We start from the raw sequence: 19,583 nt of genomic DNA, 5'->3' as shown, positions 1-19,583 counted from the left end.
TTCTATCTGATTACTGCTTCACTGTCTGAGCTTTGAAGAAGGCGGGACCACACATCTGAAATCCCTCCAAACTTAGTAGCAGCTCTCTTCAGCTCATGTGTGTGTGAAGCTGGACTCAGACACACACACAAACATACACGCACACACACACACCTGTTGTTGCTGAGGATTCCCTGGAAGCGCAGTCATGGGCATCTGCGTCACTGTTGCTTGAGGGGATCTGTGCGTGTGTGCAGCTGTTATCTGCTGGTGGCCTCGCTGAATGTTACAGTAGAAGTTGACCTGGCAGTCCAGAGAAGAGGGGGGAGATGTCATCCTACTACCCGCGCACCAAGGACCTGACTCGCACCAGGAAGTCAGTGACAGATTCACCACCGTCCTCTCCGTCCCCCACTGACAAAAACTACAGAGTAAGACCAGAAACTTTTTTTTTATAGAGAAATGCACCTTTTGCATTTTTACACTTAATGATTTCACCAATTTAGCAGCATTGATGTGTCTAATGTCATATCTCTCTGTATGGAATTTAATTTACACTAAGCTGTTAAAAGTAAGGACAAAATGTTTATTTTCTCTATCAAGTGACTTTGTAGTATGTTAATCCAAGAAACAATTACTTCCTGTTGGTTTTAGTGCATCAATCAGTTTTTTTTCTTTTGTGGATTCAGACTAAATCCTTTAAGAGAAAGAGCTTTGTGCATTTTTGCTATTTTTTGAATAATTATTTTTAATTAATTAATTAAATTATTGTCTAATGTGAGCAATGGCTACTTTTCTTTGTCATCTATGACTGTAAAATATTTTTTATTTTATTTTTACAACAAGACATCACCTTGAACTTGTAAATTATACCAGGCTTTTCTCAGTATTTTATGACATTTTTAAGACAAAGTAATTACTTGATGACTAAACTGGCCGATTAGCTCATAATGGGAATAGCTGTTAGTTGAAGCCCTTATAAAGTATTTATATGTTTGGACATATGCTACTGTGAGCCTGTTCAGTTAAACAAGTAAATATTTCACAATTGCATTTAAAGAATAAGAGGTATTTCCTAATATTTTTTAACAATTATATACATCCACCATTTCAACAAATTAATTTATGGAAATGATGAAACAGCTTATTTGATGACCGGTGAAAAGAGAGGCGAGTATTTGCACTCAGAGTCTGACCATATTTTCTGGAAAACACTTTTGGATTGAATTGCTTCTTCTGTAATTTCCTGTTTTGTTCTTTTTTTTCTAAGTGGCTTATTCTCATGGGCGTTGTTTGACTCTTGTGTTTATGTCAGCGCGGCAGACTGAGCTGTACTCACTGTGACAGCAACATTTAAAGGGGCAGAAAAAAATGCTGAAATACTAAGCAATGCAATTGTGTCTATTTCGAGATGCACACATTTGCTTATCTAATGTTATGCAACACTACCAACTCTCTCATTACAGCACTGAATGCTACCAGTGGATGCTGTCATTTTTCTGCTCTCTTTACAAAATCTGTCAGTCTCTCTGTGTTGTATCCATGGTGAAACGCAAGCATTCATTTTCCATGATGTCAATCCATGTGAATTGGTTTGAGTTTTCATGGGAGAGAAAATATGATGCAGAGGGGGGCGGAATCAGGTTGAAGAAATATTTTTAGCACTTGTCACAATGTTTTGATGAGAACCTGGTCCACTTTAGTGAAGTACAATGTGTGCTTCAGCTGCGAGCAACAAAAAAGAAACAGAAACATATTTGCTTTCATGTATCACACTCATCATTTGACAGATGTCCACAGTGGTGGGAAGTAAGTAACCTGCCAAATTATTGCATAATGTACTTGAGTATTTCCATTTGCTGCAACTTAAATTTTTACTCCTCTACATTTATTTGACAGCTATATTTGCTAGTTTCACTTCACTTGAAAATTCTACATCAAAGAAAACCTCAGATGAGCTTATGAAATGTAACAGATGAGATGGTTTCATTTGCTGATAAAATTATCCAATATTTCCCCAAAGGGAAAACATTTCAAAATGTCTCATATGTCCGATGTATATTCATATTTATTGGCACAATCATCTCATGACCACCCAGATTTGAGACCCCACTGGATTAAACTAACTGCATATAAAGCAATTAAAACAAGCTCCATCTTGACCAGCTATAATGGTAAAATACTGCTTATGTACTGATACATTAAACATCTAACAATGTACTGTAGAAGTCAATAATATAGACTTTTATCTTGGATTCTATACTGTACAGACTTAAAATTTGAATTGAGAATTTTTCCATTATGGTATTAGTACTCTTGCTTTCATAAAGGATCTGAGTACTTCTTTTCCGCCACTGGATGTGGGGCGTTTTGATTCAGTGCTCTTAAAAAACTGAGAAAGAGGAAGATCCTCTCAGGGGCCAGAGAGGCTCAGATGTGAAGAGTTAAGAGAGAAGAAGTGTCTGAAGTGAGAAAAGGTGAGTGAATGTGGAAGAAACGTCTTTTATGATTGTGTGTGCAGTGTCAGTTCCAATGGCGGGGAGAAAAAGAGACAGAGAGAGAGAGAGAGTGTGTGTGTGTGTGTGTGTGTGTGTGTGTGTGTAGCTCAGATTTTCCTACTGCAAAATCCAGTCAGCTCTGAAGGCGTGATGCTGTGACAGAACGAGGGGAAGAGGTGAGAAGGAGGGTGAAGAGTCTCCTAATGATGATTTTATTGGCTCCTGCAAACTGCTAACTGTTGACATTATCATTTATATACTGTAGCGGTGAGCTCATGCAGGCAGCCTGTATGCGTATACCTACGACTCCCCCCTGGTGTGCATGATGTTGGTCCTGGCAAACCATAAAACTGGAGGCCGTTGTGTTTACAGAGTGCCTGCGGTTCAAGCATGCACCCGTTTCCATCAGCCTGACACCCTGTTGTTCCTCTCCCCCCTCAGTTGATTGTCTCTGTTGCATCTGCTCTGCCTCACATACTTCGCTGAGCTACATGTGCCACATCTGACTCACTCTAGTTTTCAAGGGAATCGCATCAGTGCTTTTAAATCCGGACAAACAGTTTCATGACGCAGACATATTTGTAAGTGCGTGTATTTCTGTAAGAATTCCCTCTTTTCGACTCTGAATCAGGTCCCGTAAACCCCACTGGGCTCGCTGAAGATTTCACTGGAAAGTTTTTAAAAAACTCATTTCACCAATTTGCTAATCCTTTAGTGTGAAATAGGTTTGCGTACAGGAACTCATAATCTCAAAAGCGTTTCAGGAAGGGATGTGTGAAAGTTCTTATTCCTTAAAGCAGAGTACATGATGATTTATTCAGAAAACCAATGGGCAAATCAACGGTTGATTAATGAATATGCACCAAATCTGATCGAGGAATCTCCCCAGAGAAATTGGAGTGAGTGAGAGCTCTTCATGGCTCCATCCTTGGCCCTTTTTCATCTGAGGTCATGGAGGTCTGTTTTTTCCTGGATAGCTCTGCTTAAGCACATGACCACATAAGGACAGGCAGCGCTGGCTCAGTTATGTAAACACTTGCTGAGGGATAGCTCCTTTGACGCTGCGTGAAATATGCCCAGACTTTGTAAATGTGAGCGCAGGAATAACTGTGTGCTCTGCTCCTTTTGACATTGTCCTCCTATGCTTTTAATGCAGTCTGCATCTGCTTCTCATCTCAAACACCTTGGACCACCACACAAGACGTTTATTGCAGTTTATTTCTAAACAGAGGTGTTTAAAGCCCTCTTTTCCTGGCGAGACAGCAACTCCAAATCCTCTGAATTTAAGAGAAAAGTTTACGAGAGTTTACTGCATTGGCTATTGTAAAGACATCATGGATCAGTCTGTACTCATATTACGGCCTCCTCTCTCTCCTTCTCTGTCTCTCTTTTCTGGTCTCTGACTGGTAGTAAACACCTCCAGTCATCATCCTCTCATGTGCCACGTTTATCAGCTGATGGCAGTCACTTATCTATTTGTTCAGATCGGTTCGGTGCAGGAACAGGTCTGCCTGAAGATCTGGATGGATACGGATTTTGATATTGGAGAAACTGTGCACAGTGTATAAACACATTAACACAGGGAGGCAACAGACACATAAACATGGGTGGATTTTAAGACAATGGGCCCCTGGGCACAGACATGCAAAAGGCCCCACAAGCTCTCCTACATAGGAGTAAAACACACAGACTTTATGGTTGTTTAGCCTTTTTTGTTGTTGTTATTGTCACTTTGCAGTCAGTATACTTGCCATTTTATGTCTCTTTGCCTCTCTTTGTGGTCATCTTACTTATTTGCATTCATTTAGTGCCTCTTTGTGGCCATGTTGAGTCTCTTTGTATTTGCTTTGTGTCTCTTTGTAGTCGTTTTGTGGGTCTTTGTGGTTGTGTTTCCTATTTTCATAGTTGTCTCCAGTGGGAGAAGAAGTATTCAGGTACCTTACTTAAGTAAAAGCACTAATATCACACTATACACTGTGACTCCACTACAAGTAAAAGTCCTGCATTTAAAATTTACTAAAGTAAAAGTACAAAAGTGTCAGAATCAAAATTAACTTAAAGTATAAAAAGTAAAAGTACTCGTCATGCCGAATGGCCCTTCTCAGATTGTTTTATATATTCCAAATACATTATTAATTATTGATGCATTTATTTAAGCAGCATTTTACTCTTAATTTTAACTACTTAATATACTGTTATGTGGTTTAATTTATTTAAAAAAAGCACAATAATTTTAAATTAATCATGTTTTTCACGTTAAATCTTGACCTGAAAAGTAACTAAAGCTGTCAGCTAAATGTAGTGGAGTTTAAAGTACAATAATTGCCTCTAAATTGTAGTGGTGTAGAAGCATAACGTTACATAAAATGGAAATAATATAGTAAGATACACATACCTCAAAATTCTACACAGTACTTGAGTAAATGCACTTAGTTACATTCCACCCTTGGTTATCTCTTTGTCTCTCCTTGCAGCTCTGCATCTCTTTGTAGATTTGGTGTTCTTTTCTTCAATCCATGCACATAAACTACACCTACCAGTTCTGTGCTAATAAATTATATGCACATCACAAAACTCCACGGAATGTAGCACAATACCCAGACTCCTCGCTGAAGTGGAAACAAATTCAGTATATGAGCACAACAGGCCACTTGGCAGCCCTGTGCAATGGACTAGTTATAGCAAAACCCTGCCAGGACTGCCTGCTATCAGTCTGCTGTCTGAGGTCAGACGTTGACCTGTCACACTGGAGATACTTAGCTTCTGATGTCATGATGTCATCTTTATGCTGCAGGCATTTGCGTGGCAGTCTCGTGTTCTGAAAGATTAACCGGGCTCACCAGGGAGGTTTGACCTGTGTGAACCCTGTCAGCACAGTGTTTGGGTGAATTATATCGCACTTCTGCATGCATTTCTCCCCCCCTGGGACTTCAGGTCTCTGAACACGCTGTGATAATTCACTTGGAAGTTTTGTTTTGTTCTCTGTTGTCTCGAAATGGAAAATATTTCACTGCCAAGCCTCTGTTTGGTCTTATCAAGCAAATAAATCTGAATGGTACCGTGGCAGAACATTTTTTACACTGTGTTGTTCCAATGCTGAACTGCTGAGTGATCAAACTAACATGGTTTGTTCTTTGTTTTCCAGCATGACAGATTGTCAAGGTGAGGATTTATCATTGTTTTTTCATCTCCTGTAATATAGGCCTGTATATCCTGAGAAAAATAAATGCCCTAAATAAAGTGGCAGTTTGTACTGAATGTGTTACTTTTAGATATGACTCCAGCGGGGAGAGCGCGACAGACAAACCACTGGGCCGCACCAGCTCTTACAGTCGGAGAGAGACGAGGCTGTCTGCTCTGAACAGACAGGAGCAAGATTCCACTACCAAAGACTATAAGAAGGTAGTACCTCTGTTTAAACAAGCACCATCGCTCCTGAATGATTCATGTGCTGCAGGAAGCTGCTACATCACCAGGCAGATTTATCTATTTTAATAACATTCCAATAAGGGCAAGCAGATGGAGATTTAATTAGACTTTAAGATAACTTTAACATAATATTTAATATATAACTCATTTGTAGAAACACCACATATCTATGTACTTCATATGGTAATGTCTAGCTTATAGCAAAATCAGATATTTTCTGAAATAAAATGAAAATGTTTTTTATCTGTATATTCTCTTAATATGTTAAATATATATATACTATATATATAATAGAAATTAATATAAAATTATAAAAAATAAATAAAACAAAACAAAATAATAATAATAATAATAATAATAATACAAACAATAATAATAATATGTATTATTATTATATATTATTTATTTATTTAATATTGAACACTTTTAGCAAGCACATGTAGAGAACCACAAAGTAGACAAAATATTTTAAACATAAAACTAAATATTGATTGATGGATTAAAAAAAAGCAGAATCTTTGGAATAAAGCTATTCCTTAATCTTAATTTTTTTTGCACTTTCAGATGTATGCAGAAGCTTTGCATGAGAATGAGAAGCTGAAGTCCAGGCTGCAGGACAGCAAACAGGAACTGGTCAAGATACGTTCCCAGCTGGAGAAAGTCACTCAGGTAGAAAAAAAATTAAATTTAAAAAATGCATCTGTTCACTGCTTCACTGTCATTCTTTTCCCACTGGTGTGCAGAAGGAAGGTCGTGGCTGATTACTTAATGAAATCATGTTTAAAGATAAATATAATTCTCCCAGCACTTTACAATAACAGCACCATTCTAACCTTCTAGAGGCACGACAGAATATCAGAGAGATCTACAGCACTTGACTCGGAGAAAAGGGTAAGTGTGTTGGCAACCTTTTGGCATTTTGGTATTTTATTTGATCATGCTCTTCTGCGCTATAAAGATAGATGAACGTCCATATTCCTTTTGGCTTTTTTCCCTCAAATTGTCCTGTCTACCTCAAATCACAGTCAAAGCGCTTTTCACTGTGTTTTTCAAGTGAGCGTTGCAGTATACTTATTTCTGTTTGGTTTTTTATTTACAGGAAAAACAAGCTCTTGAGAAAAGAGTGTCAAACATGGAGGATGAGTTAAAGGTCAGTGCATGCAAAAATAATTTGTGCATACTCACTGTGGATTTAAATAGCATATTTTTCCTCTTACACAAGCTGTGCGTCATTTTTAAAAATGTTTTTCCCCCCAACGCTGTAATAACACTAACAGCAGTTGAAGGTACGCACCTCCAGCCAAGCCCGTCTCACCCATGCTAAATCAACCACGCCTAAAGTGTTTTTACAAAGCAAAACACACTCATATAGTAACCTCCAGGGCTGTGGTAAGACAGGTGGGTTTGAAGTCAAGGAGAGGGAAGGTTAATGCTTCAGGCTCATTACCCACAGTGTTCTACTGGGCCACTTCCTGCCAGGCTAAGGAGGAGCCTGTGCTGCTGCTCCCCTGCTCCACTTATCCCACTGTTGGGGTGAACATTGTGACCTAGTTCCAGCTGAATACCAAACCCCGTCCAAGAGCAAAAGACCTGCTTTTGTGAGACATTCCTGCACTGCACTGTGTGTATTCTGCTCCACAAAGACAGGGCCGAGCAGCAGAGAGATTTCAGGCCTCAGTAGATGTGGTCAGCACTGTATGTGTGTAGTTTGTGCAAGTAGTCACAAATGACACAATAATAATAATATAATTTGATTGTTATGGAAATGTTATATTCCTCAAGAGGCATAAAATCACAACTCCAGTGTGAGACAGAGATGATGACATTATGAATAGGACACATACAGCAGTCTGGTACGTCAGCAGCAGATGTTTGACCCCCGTGTTGTCGTGGTTCCCTCAGCAGGACGCCCCACTGCGGTTCCGCTGTGGGTACCAGCCCTGAGAGCAGGTTGTCTCAGGGGAGGGGGGATGGTGAGTGGTCGCTTTACTGCGGAGGAGTGATTGACACCTGCCTGTCACCTCACATTCTGTTCTGTCAGAAACTCGGGCATGTTTACACGTGTGGACACACATGGACATGATAAGCTCAAATATATGAGCTACAGGCACATTATCTTTCTGTTTTCTTTAGCTGCAAAGCACGCCAGAAAGCTGGCTTTTCACTCACTCACAAAGTCACTTTTCATGTTTAACAAAACACAGATTGGTGTTCAGTTGTTGTCAGATTAGTGCCAATCTTTGCCATACTGGAAAGACAAGATAACAGCAACATGATCTCACAGAAATCCGTGAAATAGCCACGGATTTCGCTTAACTCAAAATCCGTGGAATAGCCACGGATTCGCTCAAATTTCCGTGAAACTGACACGGATTTCGCTACAATGCAAGTTAATGACAGTCATATCCCGTATTTTTCTGGCAAGATCTTCACCACAAAGTGATTATGTACATTCACTGAGTGAAGATTTAGAAAAAAAACATATATTTCTCGCTAGAAATGTGATCAAAATCCATTTTTATGCAGAAACTAAGTCAAAATATTGATTTTTCCCTAAAAATGAGAGAACTGTCCGCCATGTTTTTTGTTCTGACCGCTGGGACCTTGAAAGTCACTTGACTTGGGACAAACCAATAGCCACGGGATATGACTGTCATTAACTTGCATTGTAGCGAAATCCATGTCAGTTTCACGGAAATTTGAGCGATTCCGTGGCTATTCCACAGATTTTGAGTTAAGCGAAATCCGTGGCTATTTCACGGATTTCTGTGAGACCAGGTTGGATAACAGCAACACCTAGGACCTCCAAATGCAAAAACGTCAGTGTTTTCTTCTAGTAACTGCTGTTGATGCACTTTTTTTGTGTTACGATTAAAAGCTGCAGTTGTGACACTGCAGGTGTCAACAATGCACTCCTTTCCTAGAGATGGTGCACATACGCCCAGCTTCATCTCCAGAAGTGGGGCACAGACGAGCAGCAACCTCCGGGTCTGATAAGTGAAGCCACTGTGGAAGTGCCCTAAACCTGCATTGTTTCTAATGGCCAGCAGGGGGTGCCTCCACTGGCTGCAAAAAAAGTCAGATTATATAGAGGTCTATGAGAGAATGACCCTGCTTCTCATTCTTTTTTTGGTCTGTTTTTTTTTACATTTGCCAACACATTTGTGGTCTATAAATAGTTAGTCTTCTTCAATACAGAGAGTGTAACGCTGGACAACAGGAAACAGAACGCAAAGGCAGACTCAGACTGTCAGTTCAGGCAAAGCAATGTCCTTTTATGGTAAGCTGGGTTCAGGACACGTCCAGGCAACCAAATCAGCAGGCAGAATCCAAAAAATGAAAATCCAAAATCAGGCCGAGAAAACACAGAGGGGAACGCATGAAAAAAACGCTGACTGATACAAGGACACAAGAGGGACTGGCACAGAACAAAGGACAGGACTTTACAACAAACAGGGAACAAGGAGTGAAGAGACCTGAAACAAGACAAGATGTGAGTACCAACATAAAACAGGAAACAGAGAAACTTGCAACACAAGGGAAATACAAAATAAGAGCACTATAGGATATTACAAGGAAGGCGACAATTTAAGTCCTTAAAAGTGTTGTTTTTCACATTCAGTTGAACTGAAAGACACTCTGAGGAGACTTTGAGTCATGGAGGATGGTGTTTGCCAAAAGGCCAAACTCAAGACTTCAAAACCATGAACTAATGGGTGATATCCACTTCTTTTATTCAGTCTATGGGTGCAGTTAGGACTCCACTTCTCCTCTGAACCTGCTGGCACTGTGGCTCTGTAGCTGACTTGCTCTGGTTTCAGGTGCTTCACATCTACAGAACTGTGTGTCCTCATTTTCCCCTTTAAGAAAGTGTCAATGTCTTAGTGTCCCAATCCTACGTAGGTTCTTACATTTCACACAGAAAAGTTGAATTATTCTCGACAACCTCTGAAACTTAATTAATAGCAACTGCGTTGAATTATCTGCAGGACTTGAGAGTTTGGTCAGATCTAATTTAATATCAAAGAGCTCAATATGAACAGAGCATATAAAAGGATACTGGTCATTATGCATTCTTGCCTCACTCTCTCCTTCTCTCTTGCCAAGGGCACCAATCCAGAAACTGCACCGTTTTATTCTAATACCAAGAGAACATTATATGCATGAACTGACAAGTCCCAAACACAAGCTAGCCTCAAATTGCTTTAATAAATGTGTTTTGGTGCTGTAAGAAGCAGCTGGATGTGCTCCTTAAACATCCTTCTTGGCCAAATTCATGTCTACACTTTTGTGTCTTGGTTAGCCTGTAACGCAAGTGCCCAGTGTGTGTGTATGTGTGTGTGTGTGTGTGTGTGTGTGTGTGTGTGGTTTGCCCTCAGGAATCGCGTCAAACCACAGATGTTTCTGTCGAACCACATTGAGGTTCACCTCAAAAAGTCAGGCCAAGAAAAAAGGGAAATGAATCGTTTCTTTTCCTTTGACTTATAACTGACTACACTGTAAAAAATGTTTGTAGAAATAACAGTAAAACACTGTCAAATACATCAGAAATAGGGCGTAAAATGAAAAATTGTATATCACCGTATTAGACACTTTTAATTACCGTAAATCAAAGAATCGCACAAAACTTTTACTTTTACTGTCATAAACTGGAAGAAACACACAGTTTTGCTGTAAAAATATAACACTTTAATGCAAAATTTATGGAGAAATACCATGATGTGTGAATGAATGACACAATAACCCTAAAAAATAACAGGATTATTCAGTCTAAATGACATTTTTTGCTGATATTTACATTTAAATTTAGAATAGAAAACCCACTCACTGTAATTTTTACGGTGAGGTTCTGGCAACCACAGCTGCCGGTATTTTTCCGTAAATTAAACAGATTATTTTTTACAGTGTAGGCTCTTGTGCAAAGTGTGAAAGAGTAGATTTATAGGTTATGTAAATTTTATTTCATGAATTTTTATTCCCTCTCCTTTGCAAAGCTATGCATATAATAACACCTGAGCACCTCATCACTCTCCACATACAGCCCAGGTTTGATGAGCAGAGAAGTGGCCTCATCATTTCTTTGGCTTGGTGCAGCTTTTCCTATTTCTTCTCAAAACCTCCCTGTTGTGTGAATATTCTTTATATAAGTTTTGCTGATGAGTCCCTCAGATCTGTTGTTCTTTTCCACTGTGTGGGTGTGTGGGCGCATGCCTGTATGAGTGGATATGTATACAGTCTTTCTCTTTGCACATGGCCTGCCTCCCTGCATGCTTTCTCTGTCGGCCCCTCTCTGTATCTCTCTCCTCCTCTGTGCAGGCTTTCCCTGCTCTGGCTCAGGTCCAGACCTTGCGGAGGGTGAACGAGTGTCTACTGGCTGAGAATAGAGCCATGCTGCGCGTCCTCGCCCGCCTCTCTGAGACGGCCTCCATGCCGGAGACAGAGGACCTCTGATCCTCTGACATCATCTGTCCTCCTTTCTCCCCCTCCTCTCCCCCTTCTCAGCCACATAACTTCTACACTCCCCTCTCCTTCTGGTGCCTCTACAGCCCCCTCGTCCTCTGCTGTGTTCTTCTCAGGCAGGTCCTGCACCATCCCGATGCTCACTCCCCCCACAATGCAATGCATCTTTCTCTGCACTCTTTTAACCCTATTTCCTTTATGACCATTAGAGGGCAACTCTGCTGACCCCTCCCCCCCCTTAAAAAAAAAAAAAAACCTCATAAGCCTCCTTTGAAGTGTATTTTTAGCTACATCCATGTTGCATGGGGCTTCACATGACATGAACACTGCATTAAGAGTTTTTTCTTTGGTCCTCATCTGAATTAATCATCCATAGTAGCAGTCTGCATCGTAAAAATATACGTTATTGATTTTGCAACAAATATATGTGGCTTCTGTGTAATGTGCTGTGTAATCAATGCAAGTTTTTTGCCAAGGAAATGAACAGTTTACTCAATCTTCCAAAGGAAATGAAATGTGTGAGATCATTAGCCTTCATGAACAAGTTCTGTCTCACAGGGTGAGACGCTGGGTGTGTTTGAAAAATTCCTGAATTGCATTTAGTGGAGGGGTTTACTATGATAACTGGATTAATATGCTGATATTTTGGTTATTATTCAGTATAGTAAAGGGGGCTCCAAACATGTGATTTGCCACAGGTCATGTTGATGCCAGAGGCCTTTGCCCATACACCAGTTTTCGGTAATATGTCGCAGCTAGAGAGCAGAGGATTATTGTTTGTCTCTAGTAGAGGGGAAATACTTGGCAAAGAGGGTGGTTATTTTTAGTCATCGCTCCTCATGACCTAGATTTGGGAAATTGACCCTCTCTCAGTTTCTCTCTCTTTGACTTTGTTCTCTTTCACTTTTCACAAGCAGAACATATTGTCAAAGTCACTCCTCACTTGCATGATTAAGTTCTGTAAAGCATGTCCTCATTGTTTGGCCTCAAACTTCACTGAAAGACAATGTCCACTTGTTGTTAATGGTGATTGAAGACAGTGAATCATTGCAGTCCTGCTGAATTGTGTCATTGTACTGTCTGAAGCTTTAAAGGGACAGTTTGGGTTTTTTTTTGAGTGGGGTTGTTTGTATGAGGTACTTTTTCATAGTCAGTGCATTACATACAGTGGATGGTGGTCAGTACTGGCTGAGAATGGGGCAGCAGCTATATTATGACCATTAAAAAATAGTTTAAGAATACTGTTAACAACATGGTCTCACAGAAATCCGTGAAATAGCCACGGATTTCGCTTAACTCAAAATCCGTGGAATAGCCACGGAATCACTCAAATTTCCGTGAAACTGACACGGATTTCGCTACAATGCATGTTAATGACAGTCATATCCCGTGGCTATTCCATGGATATTTTTTCCTATTGGTTTGTTCCAAGTCACGTGACTTTTAAGGTCCCAGCGGTCAGAACAAAAAACATGGCGGACAGTTCTCTCATTTTTAGTGAAAAATCAATATTTTGACTTAGTTTCTGCATAAAAATGGATTTTGATCACATTTCTAGTGAGAAATATAGGTTTTATTTTCTAAATATTCACTCAGTGAATGTACATAATCACTTTGTGGTGAAGATCTCGCCAGAAAAATATGACTGTCATTAACTTGCACTGTAGCGAAATCCATGTCAGTTTCACGGAAATTTGAGCGATTCCGTGGCTATTCCACGGATTTTGAGTTAAGCGAAATCCGTGGCTATTTCACGGATTTCTGTGAGACCATGTTGACTGTTAAACAGGCCTTTCTGATGTGTAACTGAAGTCATTATATCAATATATGCTTTTCTTTTTGAGAAAAACAATAATTTTACCTTGCTGAACAAGGGAGTTGCTGGTCCACACCCCCCGAAATAAACAGAGCTGTTTGGCAGCAGAATAAAGCAGTAAAAATACTCTAAAGATATTGTACACTTGAATTGATTTTTTTGGGCCTTTTCAGTTTTAGGTTTCCAAAAAGCAATCACAGAAAGCATGGGGAATTCAGCCAAGTGTCTACCACAGTAGTTGGTACGACAATCTGGTGAAAAGTGAGTGAAGAGCCGGGGTTCTTATACTGCAGCTGATGATTAGATGAGAAGCAGGTGGAGCAGGGAGGAGTTGAGGAGCTGATCACTGGCAGCTGAGTGGAGAAAGAAGCAGGGAGCAGGAAGGAGGCCACACCTGGACCCGTATACAGAAACTCCTGGGAAACTGAGGCTTAACCCTTAAGAGGGCACTCAATGAAATACTTGCAAATTCCAAATTTCAACCCTAGAGAATATTGGAGGATATTACATACTGCCAGAATGTGTAAAAAAAAAAAACATACGGACCCGGGGGAGGGGGGTAATATTTTGAGAAAAAAGTTTATGAGATTAAAGTGGCAAATCAACGAGAAAAAAAAACTTTTTTCTTGTAAATCTGCAACCTTTTTTCTTGTAGATTTGCCACTTTAATCTAGTAAATTTGCAACTTTTTTCTCTAAATATTTTCAAATGTCATGGTGTCACCATCTGTGACGTAGCCTGATCTTTGCTGATTAGCTGGAAGAAATCCATGTGGTTCTACGACCTCACAGAGAGACATGGGGACCCCATTTTGATACCCACTGAAGTTACCAAATATAGTTCTTCGCCCGAAAAAAGGGTTAAGGCAGAGACCATAACACAAAGAAGTACATTGCTTAGCTTCCATGTTAGTACTCCTGCCTCTGACTGCCATCTACTGTAGGTCAGACACTGATATGGAAAAGTGCCTCAGACAACCTTGTTTAAAAAAAATAGGTAACACTTTACAATAACCAACTAAATTATGTTTATAGATGGTCTATAGACCAATTATTAACCATTTACAAAGTGCTATACATATTTAATCTTTAAATGTTTTCAACCAATTTCTTAAAGGTATATGCATCATTTCAAGATCATTAACATACTTAATATGGTGTTAAAAATGTTATAATCAGTGCGACTAAAACTATTAATAAACGATTTATTATAATTTAACTGTTTGTTAATGGTAAAGTAACTATAAATTTACATTAATATACCATCTATTTGCCCTTTATAAATGATTTAGTTAGTTAAACATTAATACATTATGTATTTACCATTCTAAATGCCCTATATACGGTTTATAAATGATGATTAAACATTAATGAACTATTTGTTTACCATATATAAATGATGGTTATTGTAAAGTGTTACCAAAAAATATCCTAACTATCGCTTTAAAAAACAAACTTCCACAAACAAATAACATATATTTATATGTGATGCAATATCATTTTCTAATATAATGTATTTTCCTTCTGCTGTCCCAGATCTTAACAGAGCTCAAGTCAGACAACCAGAGGCTTAAGGATGAGAACGGGGCTCTCATTCGAGTCATCAGCAAACTGTCCAAATGAAAAGATGTCTGATGCTCCTGTTCTGTGTCTGTGGATGCTCCAATCCTGATATGGAAATTTAATTATCCACGATGTCACAAGTTGTGACTCCTCTCTGAGTTATGGTGATGGCTGCTTTGCACCAATAAATTCCCGTTGGGATGTGTGAAGATCCAAAGAGAAATGTTGAGGAGTGTCAGTCAAATTTCACCGTGTGTGATGATGGAGTTACAATAATTGTTTCTATGTGATTAGTTATTTTATCTTGTAATATCCCGTATTTCACATTAATCAAATAGGGACCAGTTGTACTGTTTGAATAACCTTTCAAGGTCCAGTTCAAACAAATCCAGGGGTTTGCATGAAGGTACAGTTTCTAATATTATGACCACATATCACGTTAACACATCAAGTTTGTTGCTTCATCGTGCACTGCAGAAAATAATTTCAATGTTGTCTTTATTGTCAAAGAAGAGAGCAGCAAAAGGCCCAAAAGGGCAGTTTGGCACAGAGATATAAGTGTTTTAATCAGAATATACGACCGCAATTAGGCCCAGCCAAGCTACAAACAGGTGCTTCACTTCCAGAAGCCAAAACTATACATCAACATGAATCCAGTAATTATCTCAGTAGCAACAGCCATCGAAGCCAGCACAGAAGTGCTGAAAGATGCAACAAATGGCAACTAGATGTTTGCTCCAGACTGAGAATGTATTTAACCCATAACAACCCAGACCCAGTAATCCTTAAATGAAAATTATGGGGGATATACCACAAACCAAGTGGACCACATAGAACACATTTATGATTTTTTTTTAAAATTCGGTAACACTTTCTATGAAGACAACATCCATAGTGCATTATGAGCGCATTCATAGTGAATTATAATGCTCATTATAATCAATCATAATGCATTATGACTGCATTCATAAACACGTATAAAGCTTCATGATGCACTATATCAACAGTTATAAATATAGCTTATAATGACTTATAAATCCAAGTGTCTTATGAGTGCTCTTGACTGGTTATAAACTACAGGCTGACTGATGAGGCTTATAATACATTACAACTACTCATACCCCTCTATACACACACCTCAACAATCAATTGTTATAAGGACTCATAGGATGCCATAAGTTTAAATAAATGATCAATGTATGCTTTAAGTAAAGTGAGGTTCATATAGACGCATCTATAATGCAGTATAGCTAATCATGATGTTTCATGATTCATCATGATTAGTTTATAACCAGTCAAGAGCACTCATAAGACACTTGGATTTATAAGTCATTATAAGCTATATTTATAAATGTTGATATAGTGCATCATGAAGCTTTATATGTGTTTATGAGTGCAGTCATAATGCATTATGATTGATTATAATGAGCATTATAATTCACTATGAATGCGCTCATAATGCACTATAGATGTAGTCTTCATAGAAAGTATTTGTGTTCATAATATTTCTTATTTTAAAATAAATAAACTAGACACATTTTCTGCTTACAGAAACACAAATTTGCCTTTTTCTTTGCATCTCCATAACATATATCAAAATTGTGACAGGAAATATGGTCAGAAGAAGTGAAATGCCATATAGGACACCCTAATTGGTTAGAATTGTTAAATGGGCTTAATCTTAGATTCTAGAAGATTTAAAGTGTTTGTTACAAGGGTGTCACCATGGGTTCTTATGGGTTAAATGAAGGAGACAATCTCCAGCTTACAACTTTATTGACTGAAAAATGTTGTATAAGACAAACACAAACTGTCGACCCAAACACGTCCCTTTAGCAAACTTACAAACTTATTCCAACTGATTAGATATACTTTTCGTGACATTTTGGTCAAAAATGTTGGTAACACTTTACAATAACCATCTAAGTGATGCTTATAGATGGTTTATAAACCAATTATTATTAACCATTTACAAAATTCTATACATATTTAATCTTTAAATGGTTTCAAGCAATTTCTTAAAGGTATAAGAATAATTTTGAAATCATTTACATACTAAATATGGTGTTAAAATTTTTATAATGAGTGTAAAGCTATTAATAAACTAATAATTATGTTTGTTTATGGTAAAGTAATCTGTTTGGCATTTATAAATTATAGTTCAACCGTATTACATTTTCTATTCACCATTCTAAATGGCCTATATATCGTTTATAAATGATGATTAAACATTAATAAACTATCTGTTTACCATTTATAAATGATCTATTTACCATCTATAAATGATGGTTATTGTAAAGTGTTACCAAAATGTTATAATAATATCCCTGCATTTGTATTTGAAGGGGACCACATTGTAGCGCTGAAAGGCAGAGTACTAAGTAAATGCACTTTGTACAGAGTGAGCAGTCGATGGCAGCACTGTATAATCTTCAGACTGGTTTTTACTTTCCATGACAACATAACATAATATCAGTGTGTGGTTTCTGTAGCCATTGTTCATGTTTTGTTTTGCGTGTCCATTGTAGAGGATTTTGCATCCAGCAGAATGGGAGCACAGAGGAGACAGTCTGAGTGTGTGTGTGAAAGAAGGTGTCCTATGTTCTGTCAGAGAGATATATTTATTTATTTATGCATTTCTTAGTTCTAATCTTTATGCGTTGTTTACTCATTTTTCTTTCAAAGGAACACACCGATTGTTTTGCTTGACTTCTTGGCCGCCTTTCTTCTAGGTGATGAAAATGCAAATGCCAGAATCATCAAATGTTCGACACGCTCTAAATCCCTGCTGACTTTTTAGCCTCCACACTAGTGAGATTGTGTGATTAATAATAAATAAATATCAAGCACAATCCAACGTTTTCAGGAATAAACAGTTGCTGGCACCTTTCATTATATTATGTAGATCACATACATTTAAAGTTAACTTTGCTGTGTTTTGATATTTTCAAGTGAAATGAATGATTTCCTAGGCACATTGGTCAGTTTATTAGGTACACCTGGCTACATCTAATGCAATCCATAAACACAGCTCTGCAACAAATTACAACATATTTCTTTGGTCTGATCATCATGGAGTCCGTACTTTATTACTGGTGCTACTGCATTGTGCTGCATTTTATTACAATGTTCTTTGATTTCTGGGTTTGACAAAAATGTTTGAAAACATGTTTACTAATTAGTCTACTTAATATGAGAAATAAAACAATACCATGAAAGAGGCAGCTGCCTTGTAGTGGTTCTTCATGGATCTCCTCCACTTCAAAAGTTTTGAAGTTCAAATTCAAAATAGTGTGATATTTATATATCTTATCATATTTAATGTATAAAACTGCAAGACACAGCTTGCAATAAAATTCCTTCAGTTGTAGAGTTACTACACTCAGCATTAGAAAGCAGCAGAGCAAATTTACTCACATATGGTACTTTAGTTTCATTTGCTGCTATTTTATACATCAATTTCACTACATTTCAGAGGGAAATATTGCATTTTTTACTCCACTTTATTATTTGATACATTTAGTCAGTACTTACTATGCATATTCAGATTATTCATGCAAAATAGAAATCAAATAATAAATGAATTCCTTTGTTTAACTATAGATTGTTATTATCCAGCAGTACACACGGTTGCTCATGAAGTTGGAATAAAATATTTTTGCCTTTATCTTTCCATGAAATGATTGTGACAATGTGATTAATTTTCGCTTCCAAACACATCACAATGAAAATGAAACCACAATTCCCAGAGTGTATCTGAAAACAAAATTATACCAACTTAATGGGCAATCATGTATAAAGTAATTAAAACTACAATGTAGCTTCATCCTCACCCACTAAAGTGATGAACACAACAAAACATCAATAATTATAACCCAGTAATATGATATGCATTATTCTGATCTGGGCCATTCTGCAGAACGTGCACTTAATTTTGTACTTTTATATGAGTACATTTTTTAATGCACTTTTACAATATAACACTGTATTTCCACACTGTGGTATTGCTACTTTTACTTAACCCTCCTGTTACGTTTGTTTTCTTCAGGAACAGCAATAACCTGGAGCATGTTTAATTATACAAAAGTGTCAGAAACTAAAAAAATCCCTATAAACATTGTATATATTTCATTAATATCTCCATTACTAATCATTTCAATCAATATTTAGAACAATGCTGTTCTTTACCTCTCAAAGATCATGGTCCAATAAGGATATTCACTCTTTTTTCACTAAAAAATGTGTGTTAAAACTTTTTAATGTATATTGAAAAGACCTACATTTAAAAGACAATGGTTTTACATGACATTTTAATTCTTCAATTTTTTTTCTCTTTATGAAAAAATACTTTTAACAATTAAAAAAAAAAACTAACTTTGAAATGGGTCAGTTTGACCCGCAACAAACGAGGAGGGTTAAGTAGAAAATCTGAGTACTGCATGGTGTCTGGGAGACAGAAATGATTTTGGTATCTGTCTTTTCTTCACTTTAATGGATGAGTTGACCAAGTGTTTGATGTGCTCCTTCAGCCATATGATGGTTTTGGAGTCAAAGCAGTGCAACATGCTGTAACACCAGTGTTGTCTTTGGTCACAAAACTACAAATACAGCTATTTATACACATGCTGTAGATGTATTGAACTATGCAGTATGAAAATGTTTATAATGTGCTGATGATAGCTTAATATACACACATGGGCTTACTCACTTTGCTTAATAAACTGTAAAGGAATGGAAGTGTTTCTCAGTGTGACGTTAATATCTTATGCATCAGAGGCAGAGAAAAATATTAGGTGCCAGCTGAGCTGAGCACTTTGCATATTAAACACAAACAAGTCA

The 19,583-nt window shown here is 37.8% G+C and overlaps 1 protein-coding gene across 1 annotated transcript; it reads left to right on the top strand.

Annotated features, from left to right (window-relative positions):
* The first annotated feature begins 282 nt into the window (after nucleotides 1-282).
* On the top strand, nucleotides 283-11,582 carry LOC131971071 (protein phosphatase 1 regulatory subunit 12A-like). Its single transcript, XM_059332360.1, has 7 exons — nucleotides 283-410; nucleotides 5,623-5,639; nucleotides 5,750-5,879; nucleotides 6,471-6,575; nucleotides 6,747-6,797; nucleotides 7,006-7,056; nucleotides 11,223-11,582. Exons 1-7 carry the CDS (start codon nucleotides 309-311, stop codon nucleotides 11,355-11,357), a joined length of 591 nt encoding a protein of 196 aa, XP_059188343.1. The 5' UTR covers nucleotides 283-308; the 3' UTR covers nucleotides 11,358-11,582.
* The last annotated feature ends 8,001 nt before the right edge of the window (nucleotides 11,583-19,583 follow it).

The sequence above is a fragment of the Centropristis striata genome, chromosome 5 (genome assembly GCF_030273125.1).
Source record: "Centropristis striata isolate RG_2023a ecotype Rhode Island chromosome 5, C.striata_1.0, whole genome shotgun sequence".
NCBI lineage: Eukaryota > Metazoa > Chordata > Actinopteri > Perciformes > Serranidae > Centropristis > Centropristis striata.
Note: the sequence above shows the minus strand (reverse complement) of the source record. Positions and strands in the feature narration are given on the sequence as shown.

Excerpts from the sequence above, each read along its gene's own strand:
- LOC131971071 (XM_059332360.1), top strand. The coding sequence starts at position 309 with ATGTCATCCTACTACCCGCGCACCAAGGACCTGACTCGCACCAGGAAG. Across the intron at positions 5,880-6,470 it reads CTACCAAAGACTATAAGAAG|ATGTATGCAGAAGCTTTGCA; the intron begins GTAGTACCTCTG and ends TTGCACTTTCAG. Across the intron at positions 7,057-11,222 it reads ACATGGAGGATGAGTTAAAG|GCTTTCCCTGCTCTGGCTCA; the intron begins GTCAGTGCATGC and ends TCCTCTGTGCAG.